Source organism: Halichoerus grypus, chromosome 9, assembly GCF_964656455.1.
Source record: "Halichoerus grypus chromosome 9, mHalGry1.hap1.1, whole genome shotgun sequence".
NCBI classification, from domain to species: domain Eukaryota; kingdom Metazoa; phylum Chordata; class Mammalia; order Carnivora; family Phocidae; genus Halichoerus; species Halichoerus grypus.
The window spans coordinates 48,734,174-48,746,805 of record NC_135720.1 but is presented as its reverse complement, the minus strand read 5'-3'; the positions used below and the strand labels follow the sequence as shown (position 1 = coordinate 48,746,805).

Sequence of the window (12,632 nt, the reverse complement as noted above, 5' to 3'; positions counted from 1 at the left end):
AATATGGTTAATTCAACTGAGGAATTCAGTTTTAATTTATTTCATTTTAAGTCATTACATTTAAATTTAAATAGCCATATGTGAGTAGTGCCACCACACGATGAAGGAAACTGAAAAATTCGGTCCCCTGATCTTGCTTCTATAGTGCCAGTTAACTTGACAGATTTGAATTGGGTTCCATTATTGTTCTGTGACACTGAGCAGCTGTTCCAATCTGCTATAAATACAAACCTACAAGTCACATGCATCCCTACCTTTATTGTGTCATCAAGTTCTGAAAGGGTCAGACGAGGTGTTGTCAGAGAATCCAGAGACGTCTTCAGAGAGCCGTTCACCCCTTCCATTTGTTCCCTCACTCTCTCGTGTTGTTTCTATAGGAACGAAGAATAAGTGGGAGTGGAAGAGAAGGTCACTTTAGAGAAAGCATCAGGGAGAGTGGTCAATGTCACCTCCTGTCTCTGCTCAGATAAATCTTGGTTCCTATCCCAGCCCTCCCACCTCATTGTTGTGTGACTTTGGGGAATTCTACCCATGTCATGCTCAGTTTTCTCATGTATAATATGGAGATAACAAAAGTGAGCACTTTGGGAGCTTTGAAGCACTTAGTTATGATTATTACTTATAACATCATCAGCTCAAAGAGAGTGACCACTTCGGAGAGAGCCGTTGGCTTTGTCTCCATAAATGTAAAGTGGAACACGGAATGCAGGATTTCACAGAGGCTCTATATTTGCAGTAAGTGGAAAATTAAGTAATTCAAAAAACTATTTATCATGTGCTGACTTTGGGCCAGGCACAAATAGCTCATCTGGATAGGAATAAAGCATATACAAAACAATTTTAAAGTCCTTTAAAAAAATTTAAATGGGCCTACTATTAAAGTATAAAATTGTGATCTTCTGTCCTAGCACTCTGAGCTCTTTATGTTAGATGCTCAGACTTTTTGAGGAGGGAAATGGCCCAAGCGTTTTTAGATGAATGCTTTAATTTCTACCTTCACTGTTGGGTTCTAGGAGCAGGCATGTTGTGATTCTGAAGAAATATTAGAAAACTTCAAATGAGTTTGGAGTTTGAAAACAACCAGAATGATACTTCAAGAGGGAAAAGTAAGACTCATTTTAAAATCTGAGTAAAAAATGAGTTGAAGTTACTTTAGAAAAGGTAATTTGAATGGGAGTTGAAATATATGACTTGTGGTATAATCTAAGATATCGTGGGAATAATTACAGAAGCCCAGATATAGAAGGACATACTTTAAAACTTCCAAAGTTCATCTTAGTGTCTTTCACACTGCTGCAGTCTTTTCTAATTTAATGGGAAGGAAGACGGAAACCATCTTCTCCAAGCACTTTGCTACAGGGGAAGATATAGGTCCAAGGACAGAAAAGAATCCCATTCGAACATCTTAATGCAAGAACATTACAAAATCAATTTCCCCTCATAATCCATCAAGCTTAATACAGGGTGACTATCTCGGGTTAATTATTCTTGTCTCCTCAAGGAGAGGTAGTTATACAGCTCTACACAAAAGCAGTATTTTAAAGCATGGGTATTGAACTATGTAAGGAAAGGAGGTGAAAAAAGGTTGGTATTATTTAGCTCCTTCAGAGCAGTTTTCCTTTTAGAGAGTCTGAGATATGACCCCTGCTGGAAGCTCTTGTATCTGGTCGCCTTAAGGGAATATAGCTGACGCCCTGAAGCCCTAGCCAAATTTCAAAGCCTTGTGGTAACAGCGCTGAGTGATAAGTTCATTTGCAGTAGTTGGAAAATGATATGCTTCAAGTGAAGGGGCTTATCACTTATCATATACTGTACTCTTTACAGATAGCATTAGACAGAAATGAATAAAATAAGCTTTGAAACAAAGATACTCCCACAGAAAGAAGGTCAATATGAACAAAAGAGAGTTTTGAAAACCAATAATTATGAAAATGACACACAATTAGCACTATTAGGCATGTTCGGTATCCATTTCACATATGCAAAGAATAATAAAAGTTTCCTGATCCTTACAAAAAATGATAGAAACAGTCCTAGGAAGGCAGAGCTTTGGTTTAAGAGCTTCTCTAAACAGTGCCTTTTAAAATATAGAATCTTACATTCATCTGACAAAGATTTTTATCATTCTATTACCCTTTGGGGTGAGAGCAGGATGGTGAAATAAATAATGCAATTATTAGTTGTGTGGCTACCGTTTGCACATATCAAAATGATTAAACTGTGTGGTTATTTTTGGTTTTGTAAAAAGACTGGAAATTTGCTGTTATTCTTTTCTAAGCTGTGCTGTAGGTCTAACAGTGAAATGTGAAATTACAACACTTAAGCTGAGTAGGGAAGACAGGTCCATTAAGGGATGATCACGATACAGAAACGGGAATGTCACAAGGTGCATTATGGGATTGCTGAGGAGAGCACCTGTTCACCTGGGAATGGGGCTTAGGCCTCCCGGAGGAGGTGATGTCTGGGAAAGAAGTCTTTGTTGCAGGCAGATGGGATTACAGGGAGTGTGATATTGCCTGAACTGAACGTGGGAGGCAGGGACTCCGCAACAGACGAGACCAAGGAGGCTGGCAAGGGTGGCTCAGACAAGGTCCCTCATGGCATGTGAAGAGGCATAGGCTGTCCTATAGGACGGGGTCTCAAATGTTCTTAACCGTGACCCACAGTAAACAGTGCAATTTATGTTGCAACGCCGAAGCAGAAATGCGATGAAACCATACCTCCTTATAGATGATGCGCTTTGATAGTTTCTAATCTATTCTTTCTTTTCTTTTTAGAAAATGCTGGTTATTCAACTATACTTCAATTAAAAAAAAAAAAGGCTGTTTACAACCCTCCAAACTTATTTTATGATTATTCCGTGGTTCACAAGCTGCAGTGTCAAAGGCACTGCTCTAGAGTCAGAAGGAAAAGATGAAGGGTTTTAACAGAGCAAGTAATGCCGTCAGAACAGTGATGGGGGCGGCTGCTCAGGCTGGGTGGGGCAGGGGTGTGGGAAGGGAGCAAGAATGGAGGGGAGAAACCCGGAGGCTGTTTTGGTCGCTATCCTGACCACTGTTATTCTAAAAAAAAATTGCTGGCTGAGGGATTGCTCCTATTAGAAAATGGTGGTGATAAGGGTAATTCACTTTTACTTAGGAACATTTCCAGAGGCTCACTGAGAGAGGGTTGAAATTTTTTTCAGATTTTTGAAATTTTTTCAAATTTCATCATTTTCAGATGACTGAAAATCTGGGCGGGGAATCTCACTTAAGTTGGCTTTGCAGACAATAAAAGCGAACATAACTGAATTATGAGCATAACCGAATTATTCTCATAATTGCTTCCTAGTTTTTGACATTGCTATTTCACTCTGATCTTTATAAACATGTCCAAAGATGCACGTGTCTTTCTAGCAGAAGCTGGCTCCTCTCGATGGTGGTGGTTGTGAGTGCCTACACTGCTTGTAACAGCCGTGACCACCACCAGATCTAAGCCCCCAAGGTGAGCATGCCCAGATCTTGGCCCCATAGGGATGCCTGCCTTTGCAAGCTGTGGCTAGGTCTGGGAGTTTCTCTCACCTCTTTGTATTTGCATGACCTTTGGCTTGAATTAGACTCCCTATCCCTGTGGCTGCTGACCAGCCAGGCTGTGGGATTTGCTTATCATACCTTTCCAAAAATTACACATACCCTTCTAGAAACATGGTTCTGGGTTGCTTTGGTGTTCTAGTGCTCTCAATTAAAAAAAAAAAAAAAGGTAGACACAGGAATAGCACATTGCTAACTCACTTGCCAGAACAACATATCCATACACACAGACACAAGCACCAAGAACAATTGCGTTCTTATCAATGCAGAAGCTAAACAATTATAATGCTTTCAACTCGATTTTAGGTGCACGCAGTTACATTAGCAAATTACAGTGGCAAAAATGCATAAATATTTTAAAAAATATGAATACTTGAGTATATCAATATTTTTAAAAAAATTGCATGCCAACCATCCCTTCTTGTTAAAATTTTGTGTTGTATATGTCTGAAATTCATTTACAGGTAGCGTGTCCACTGTACCTCGTGGTCCCGCTGCTTGGCTGCCGTGGCTCTGTTCATGTCTTCGGCATCCCTGATGTGGTCAAGAGCCTGGTCCAGTGATTCCTGGAGGTCTGACAGCTTAGCACTGTAGTCATCCAACTGCTCCAGAACGACAGGGAATAGAGAGCGAGTATCATTGGACAGCCGCTGCCAACTCTCAGCCTGGTTCAACACTGGGGAGAAATGGACACAGAACCTCAGTCTGGGCTTCTCCTGCCTCCTCTCATTCCATCCAGCATTTAGCAGAGACACAAACTTGTCAGGCCATGCCTTCCTTAGCAATAGAGACTGAAGCTGTTGTTCATAAAAATAGCCCCGTGTTTTATGTTTGAAGAAAGAAAAATTATGTTGTAGGGTTTGAGAGTCCCTGGATGACAGTCAGCCAAAAAAAAGAGTTTGATTAGGTTTTCCATCGAGATTATGTTTGTTGTGGAAACCATGTCATTATATTATGTTTATTATTTTTTTTGTGGAAGTCATGTCATTATATTATGTTTATTATTACCTAGATTATTAATAATTTTACCAAAGGGTTTTGGATATACCATAGTTTTACTATTAAAAAATAACCAAAATTATCTTATCTGTTACTGACATTTTCTGTATTCTCTTCAGGCAATTGCTTTTAGGTAGCTTCTTCAGATCAAACCTAAACCATTATTTTGGGTGGTATGAAGATTCAATGACAAGGATATATTCTTAAATTCTGAATATGTCTTAATTCTCTGATCAAACTAACATGCATTGATTACGTGCCTTAATTCTCTTTTTCTTCAGGGACTATCGGTCTGACTTTTCAAGGTTTTGTATTTTCTTTCATCACTGTGAGCAGAAGATACACGTTCATGACTGAGTAAAGAAAGTGGGTAAACATGCATTGACCAGGTGGAAGGTGGCTAAGTGGGAGATGTGATTGGTTTCATTTCCCCAGGGCAGACTCATTACATTCTAAAATAGGCAAGAAGTATGAAAGCATTTATCTGTGACATCAGAGCTCCAGCCTTCCTGAGCCCTGGCTTCATCCTGACCAGATATGGGGCCTGAGATTCTTCTTGAGTTCTTACTGTTTCTAAGACTTTATACATTTGTTATGGTAACATGCCTTTAGGTGAAGAATGTTCCTCTTCTAGAATAGTCACAATAATTTTTAGAAATTGATAGTAATGATCGTAGGGAAATAATGCAGAGCAGGTGTTCTTAACCCTTTTTGTGCCATGAGACGCTTTGCAATCTAGTGAAGCCTTCAGGCCCCTTCTTATCATGTACTTTAAAATGCGTAAAATAAAATACATAGACTTAAAAAGAAGACCACAATATTAAAAAACAAATTGGTGATATAACAGTACATGTGCTTTTTTATTAAGTCTGAAATAACAAGATCTAGAGGTGGGACTAATAACTACATAATTTTGAATTACTGATGAACTGAATGTTGTGAGATCAGAGTGCAGCTAAAATCCAATACCCAAATCCGTGGCTTCTCTTGTTGATTGTGTAGATTAAAATGGACACAAATTCTTTGCAGCTCTTCCCATCAGGAGTAGAGTTTATTTCCTCACACTGTTAATCTGGGCCGGTCTGGGTCAGTAGGATAGATATGACACAGCTGAGTTCCATTCTTGCTTTCCTGTAAGGCTGCTGCCATGTGAATGAGCCTGGGCGAGACTCCTTGAGGGTCACACCCCACAAGAGGGAGAGGCCCAGCAATCCTCGCCAAGGCCCCAGACATCTGAAGGAGCCAGCTCCTGCTACATGGAGCAGAGATGAGCTGTCCAGGTGAGTTGAGCCCAAATTGCCAATGAAATCATGAGCAAATACATGGTTATTTTAAATGAAAACGTTTGGGGCGCCTGGGTGGCTCAGTCGTTAAGCATCTGCCTTCGGCTCAGGTCAGAATCCCAGGGTCCTGGGATCGAGCCCCGCATCGGGCTCCTTGCTCTGCGGGGAATCTGCTTCTCCCTCTCCTGCTCCCCCTGCTTGTGTTCCCTCTCTCGCTGTGTCTCTCTCTGTCAAATAAATAAAATCTTAAAAAAAAAAAAATGAATGAATACGTTTGGAGTTGTTAGTCATTGATAACTGATAGAGTGACCAAGTCATAGGTTTGCTAATACTACTGTGGTTTCTTGCCTACATTCATCATTAAAGGAAATGTTCAATTTGCACTGGAGGTTAAAAGTTCATTAAAAGTCATTCCCAGACCTCAGAACACGAATGTTGCTGGGCTTGTAGCTTTACTGCCTTCTTGGTAAGATTTCTTTTATTGTAGTTCTGAAAAGTGGTTCCCCTTAGTTTTTCTTCTCCTGTTTTATACATTTTCACCAACTGTAAGTCCCTATTTCTTCTCCTCAGTGGTTAAGGTCTATAGATTCTATGTGGAATCTCAGCTGTTTTTCAAAAGCTCAAGGTTGGGCCTGGATCTAAAAATCTTGATTGTATAGGTAAGTTGTCCTGACCGAGTCCCTGAGGCCACGTATTAAGTTCTAAATAGCTGCATCTAGGGGCACCTGGGTGGCCCAGTCAGTTAAGTGTCTGCGTTCGGCTCAGGTCATGATCCCCGGGCCCTGGGATCGAGCCCTGTGTTGGGCTTCTTGCTCATTCGGGAATCTGCTTCTCCTTCTCCCTCTGCCCCTCCCCCCAACTCATGCATGCTTGCACGTGCGTACGCTCTCTCTCTCAAATAAATAAATAAAATCTTTAAAAAAAATCTGCAAATATTGGGGATTGCTTGCTTTGACCAAATGTTCCCCTGTGGCTCCGTATCCTCTCTTGGACCCACAAAGGAAGCCGACACGTGCTGCGCCTTAGGAGTTGAAAACACCTACGTTCATGGGCTTCGTCTGCTTCTTCATCCACCAGCTCCCTTTGTGTGAGAAATGGTTGACGGCGTCTGATCTCCTCAAGCATCTTCTGGGCCAACACCAGCTTCTCAGAGATTTCCTCAGAGGTAAGTTCCTGCTCCTCTCCATAATAGAGCATCTTGTTGTTGATCTCTGAAAGGAAGGACACAGTGAGAGAAGAAAGCAGGGTGAGGTGTCAGGGCATTTCACAGTGATGCCACTAAAAACATGGAGAGTGAGGGCAAAGGGCAGGGCTGATCCTAAAATGGAAAGAGGGTTTCATTCAAAGACAGTGTACTGATGTTCACGCTGCAAATACTGGTGTCAGCACTGGAATTCACCATATGATCCAAGGAGAAGTAAAACTTGAGGAAACAACTCTGTTTCCCATTTGGCGTCTTCAGAATGGGAATGGGATTAATACAAAGCCTGTCCTAACTTCAGCTGTGTCTGGTTTCCATAGCAATTCCCGAACATTAACATCGAAGGCCCACAAATCTGGGGTCTTTGATCAAACTTTTACATAAAATACATAACGTGGAGAAAATCCTCTGAGGTATCTCCTGTCATATGTAGGATGTATTAGATATTAATTATATTTTAGCCAAGGATCTGACCAAAGCTCTAAACCAAAATGAGAGTATATTAATAGTTGTTCAAGTGGATCTTTCAGATTATTCTACAGACCAGATATAAAAATAGGTTTGTTATATTGTGATGTGAGTTTTTGTTCATTAATACATATATATATATATATTTTGTGTATACACACACACACACACACACACACACACACACACTTTGCAATTGCTATCTGCCTTCTGTAGTATGACTGTCAAGATTGGGCCATTTTGATTCTGGGTCATTTTCACCCCACTTCTGGAGAATTTTAGAACCAAAGGGACTGCTGATGCTCAGAGGGATTAGATGCGTTGTCTAAATACCAGCAGAGCTGAATTGTTCTCCGACTTTCTCTTCCTACTAAATATGATCAGATGAAAGTTATGTAATTGCCACCTTGTCCTCTGACAGCTCTGGGAAGAAGCATTTTATCTTCCTGGCATAAATAAAATTGTGTGTCTGTGGTTTACTATGATCTATGCGGTTGGCCAGACAAGATGGGTAAACAAACACTGGTGTCACATAAATCATACCAGATAGAGGCTTGTATTTTATATGGATAATAGCTTGAAGGTCACCAGGAGTTATTTTACAGATGGTTGGGAAAAAGGAATGACACACTCTTGGTACTGTGTAGCATCCCTGAATTCTGAAGGAAAGGAGATAAATGGGGTAAGAGGTTTTTAACACTGTAAATATTACTGAGAAAGTTATAGGGAAACCAAGATATGCTAGAAACAAAACTATGAAGGGATTAAACATTCACTTTTCAAGTGAAATCCATAATCTTAACTCCAGAAATAAGCAAAACATAGATTCCCCGCACCCCCCTTAGATCTATCCCTTGCAGCGCTGACTTCTCTGGCATTTTGATCCAAATATTACATTTTCAATTCTGGCCTGTTTTATTTTAGCCATGTCTGGTGTAGATTAGAAAAAGGAAATGTAGACAATAACATTTTTGCCTTAGTCTTTGGAGACTATTCATACATTATTTTTAAAAGGTAAACTGATGGAAATTATTGTTTCCCATTTACATTTTTTTTTTGTATGTCTTTCACCTTTTCCTATGCTTAAAGGGTCAAATAGAGGGCTTAGATTCCTTCCAAATGAAACACGTTAGAATAAAAAATTTATAACAGCAAAGGTGAATTATTTTCTCTGAATGGCTTACTAGGATGCTGGCTTTATTTGCTGCCTAGAGGGGCATTTATTTCTTAATTAGATGAGGTCAGCTCATCTAGGTTCAATCTTACTTTTTGAAAAAAAAATAGTAACTCTGAAATGAAAAAAAATATTTTATTGATAGATGCAAAAGCATGAAACAGCGAGAACGGGGTTGGGGGGTGTTTGAAAGGCATGCCATTTATTTTTATTGTGTATTATAGCCACCAAAGGAAATATAGCAAATGTCTCATCTTGGCTGCATTCATCCCTCTGCCTGGAATATGTTCCCTATACCTCAGGATAAAGATGCGACTTTCCCACTGTGGGATCCTTTGCTGCCATTGTCCCCTGAGATGCACTTGGTGTTGTCACCCAGCTCTTCATATATAGGATTAAAGCTATGGAAACACACAAATATTGTATCTTGGCAGACTGTAAGCCAAGGAAATTCTCTTTATTTTAGAACAAGTGAAAGTGCCTGTTTTCTGTTGGTAAATGGGAGGCTGGCTTTCAGTGGGCAATTAAGGTAGTCTTCACAATACAGCCAACACTTATCAGAAGTTAGAGCACAAATAAGTACTCCTCTAAGAGGGAAGGTAAAATCTGCCACAATGCTTTAGGGCAAAGAAATCTCACACGCCCCCTCCAGGCTTTTCTTCTGGCTTGGGGACCAGAGCATGTTGCCTGCCTGATCTTTGGGAAATGGCATCATAGAGAGAGCTTAGGACAATTTGGACTAGTGGATAGATTCCTGCCACTCTAAAGGCAGTGTTTTTGCTGCAAATAGTCCAGAAAAACATGACTCCTACTCAACTTTTGCATTTTAGAGACACCATAGCATTCCATTTCTTCTGCTGGAAGGGTATTCCCTGCCTTGAAATGCCTGGAAAGGGAATGATTCTATACATTTATTCTTGACAACCAACGGATAGTAAGTAGGGGTGAATGCTCAGAAATCCTAGATGGACAAACTGGAAGACCTTATATGTAATACATACAAAATATCATAAATGCATATATATTACCTTATATATAACGCTATAACAACAGTTCCTGGCACACAATGAACACTAACAGTAGCCATATTTTTGTTGTTGTTAACAACATGAATGATTCCTTGACATTAAGCTGCATGAGAAGAGAATATATTTACCTTGAATTTTATCCCTCATCTCATGAGCTTGCTCCACAAGCTGAGTTGCGTGGTTAATGGTATCCATGCTTTCCTTCTGGGCCAGCTTGCCCCTTCTTGAGACTTGACTTTCCTATAAATAATCCATATAAACAGCAGCTTAAATTTACAAGAAGGGAATGTTCTATCTGTGCATGTAGTGGTGGGTGGGCCTAATATGCTCCATAAACATAAATTTCCTTGGCATGTGAAAGTTCTATAACATATAAAATGGTCCCAGAAATCATGCATGAAGGCTGGTGTCACAGAATGCTATAAAATCAGCTGTGTTCCTATGCCATCAGTCACAATTCAGTCCAAACCAACTGCCTTTCATATGGAATTTACTCTTCGAATTTTTACTGTATCTCACGGTTCCAGACTAGGAAATTACCCGTGTCTGCTGACCACTCTGACATTGTGCTGATGGAAGAGCTTAGAGTTTCACAGGGGAAATTGTTGAGAAAGTAGGCAGACCTTGAAATTCTCCTTGCGTCCAGTGGCTCCTGGGTGGTCCAACCAGCGCTGACACTGAATTACCAGAGATTTAAAGGATTATGCTGACTGGGCTCAATGCTGTTTTCAGTGCTGCATTCCAAATTCCCATCAACACTGATGGCACTTGGGTACAAATAACTACTCAAGCAGATTTGGCTCGGAGTGAATGAGACTCTTCTCTGAGAAGCAGACTCCCTTCTCTCCACAGGGGAGCTTCTGTTTCTGAGCTTCCATGTAGTATTTGTCAAGACGAAATCCTGACTCAAATGCAGGTTCTGGAAGCACGTGTGGGTGTGGATGTGGACGTGCATATTTCTGCGTGTGTAAGGACAGAAGCTCATCTAAGAAATGGTTCAAGGCCAGGACACTGGCCTGTAGGCGCGGCGGTGGGGATGTGTACCGTGTACTTCCTTTTAGCACTAGAAAGATTGGCTCATGGGCTATATGTAAGCGGAGAAGGAGTTCTTCTGCCTGACACTTGGTAGATGCCCGTTCGCCTCATCTGGTGCTTTTCTGGTTCGGTTCTCTAACAAAGTGCTGCCCCATCTGAGTGGACTGCAGGGTGGTCTGCCCCCCAGCGTGCTCGCAGACCCACTGCACAGTTTCACCAGGACAGGGGAGTGGCTGTGTCAAAAGTCTCTCCTCTCCTCCAGTGTTCCAGCCAGACGATTATGCCATGGTTTTACCTGGAAAAGCTCTTATGCTTTCCAGGCATAACCCACAGAAGTGGCCCTTAGTCAAGGAAGACAATGCAAAAATGGTATCATAGCAAACACGTGCCCCAGAGGTTTTTTTTTTATCAAGCAAGTCCCAAATCTCTTCCATATAAAGCTCCCTGTGCAGCAGTAATGCGACCATCAGACGCTTCCCGAAACAGTGGGCTCTCTGAACGGACACCTGCATTCTGAGTCATGGGTGTTCCTTCCTCCAATGCCTGTCTTCCTCTTGCCTTGTTCTCATGCTTTCCAGAGACACGAAATCTGTGCCCATTTTAAAATTATATGATGCAGAAAATAAGATGACTCTTATTCTGACATCACCCCTCCCTGCTTTTAAAAATTATGGACACAAACATTTAAAGCATCTAGAAATTTTCAACAAGTTGATTTTTGATCCAGTTTAAATTATATTTGCAAAGCACAACACTTATTATTATTATTATTTTTACTTTGGCTTAATCCTTCAAAGAAAAAGGCCTATTGTAATTACTGTAGTCGTTTAACTTACTTCTTTTAAGGAAACTTGGAATTGAAGCAATGAAAGGCAAGGCGAGGCTGGAATACATCTAAGACTTCTTTCTGACAAACACCAGAGGGCGCTTAGATATACACGTTATGTTTGACAAAAGAATCAGGGGTAAAGACGACAGCCTATCACTTTAAATTGCAAACTTACTGGCTCTAATAGATGTGATACCTTATTTGAAAGTTTTATTTTATTTATTTTTTTCTGTAACTTTGCTTATGGAAGAAAAATAACGGTATAGACCTCTGGTAAAACTGGGGCACCTCGCTTTAAGAAGAGCTGAAATTAAAAAATTAACTCACAGCTATAAACCGGTTGATGGTTTACATTACAAATAGATGAATCATTTACTCCCCTCAACAGCAAATTCACCTTGTACATATGTGACATAAAAAGTGGCAAGAACTTTTCGGTAATACAGGGCATGAAGGGTAGTGTATCTAGATTACTGATTTTAAAAAAAAAGTCAACCAGACTAAGTGAGGATGATAATCAGTGTCTAGGGTGATCATATACATTATTGCTTAAGCTGTGACACTTTTGAAAGTGAAAGGGGAAACTTTTAGGAATCACTCTGGGAGACAAGCGTAAACAAGAACAGTACTGGACGAAACAGTACTGGAATACTGGTGTGCCATTTTCAGAATGTGTATAGGGATACATACTGTGGGTTTCCCTACCTCCTGAACATGGATGGCTTCTAAAAGCTTTTCCAGACTGGATCTCTCCTCTGAGCTACTAACTCAAATCTTTCTCTAACTACCCTCTGGGCATCTACAGAGAAATATCCAGAGTAATCCGTTCTGTAACTTTATTTTTTGATATTTATTTATTTATTTATTTATTTAAATGTAATCTCTACCCCCAATGTAGGGCTTGAACTCACCACCCTGAGATCAAGAATTGCATGCTCTACCGACTAAGCCAGCCAGGCACCCCCGTTCTGTAATCTTAGAATAGGCATTTCTCCAAGCCAGAGCTTTCCTCCTTGTTAATCCTCATGTCCAATTGGTCACCCAGT

At 40.5% G+C, this 12,632-nt stretch overlaps 1 protein-coding gene across 3 annotated transcripts in view; it reads right to left on the bottom strand.

Moving 5' to 3' along the window:
* Positions 1–12,632, bottom strand: part of LAMA4 (laminin subunit alpha 4) — a 153,046-nt gene that overhangs the window by 56,473 nt on the left and 83,941 nt on the right. For all 3 annotated transcript variants that reach the window (XM_078054852.1, XM_078054850.1, XM_078054851.1), the window contains 4 exons: positions 9,851–9,962; positions 6,895–7,062; positions 4,052–4,245; positions 255–371 (listed from right to left, as the gene is read on the bottom strand). In XM_078054852.1, the coding sequence (XP_077910978.1) occupies positions 255–371; positions 4,052–4,245; positions 6,895–7,062; positions 9,851–9,962 (591 nt within the window). The remainder of the gene's footprint in view (positions 1–254; positions 372–4,051; positions 4,246–6,894; positions 7,063–9,850; positions 9,963–12,632) is intronic.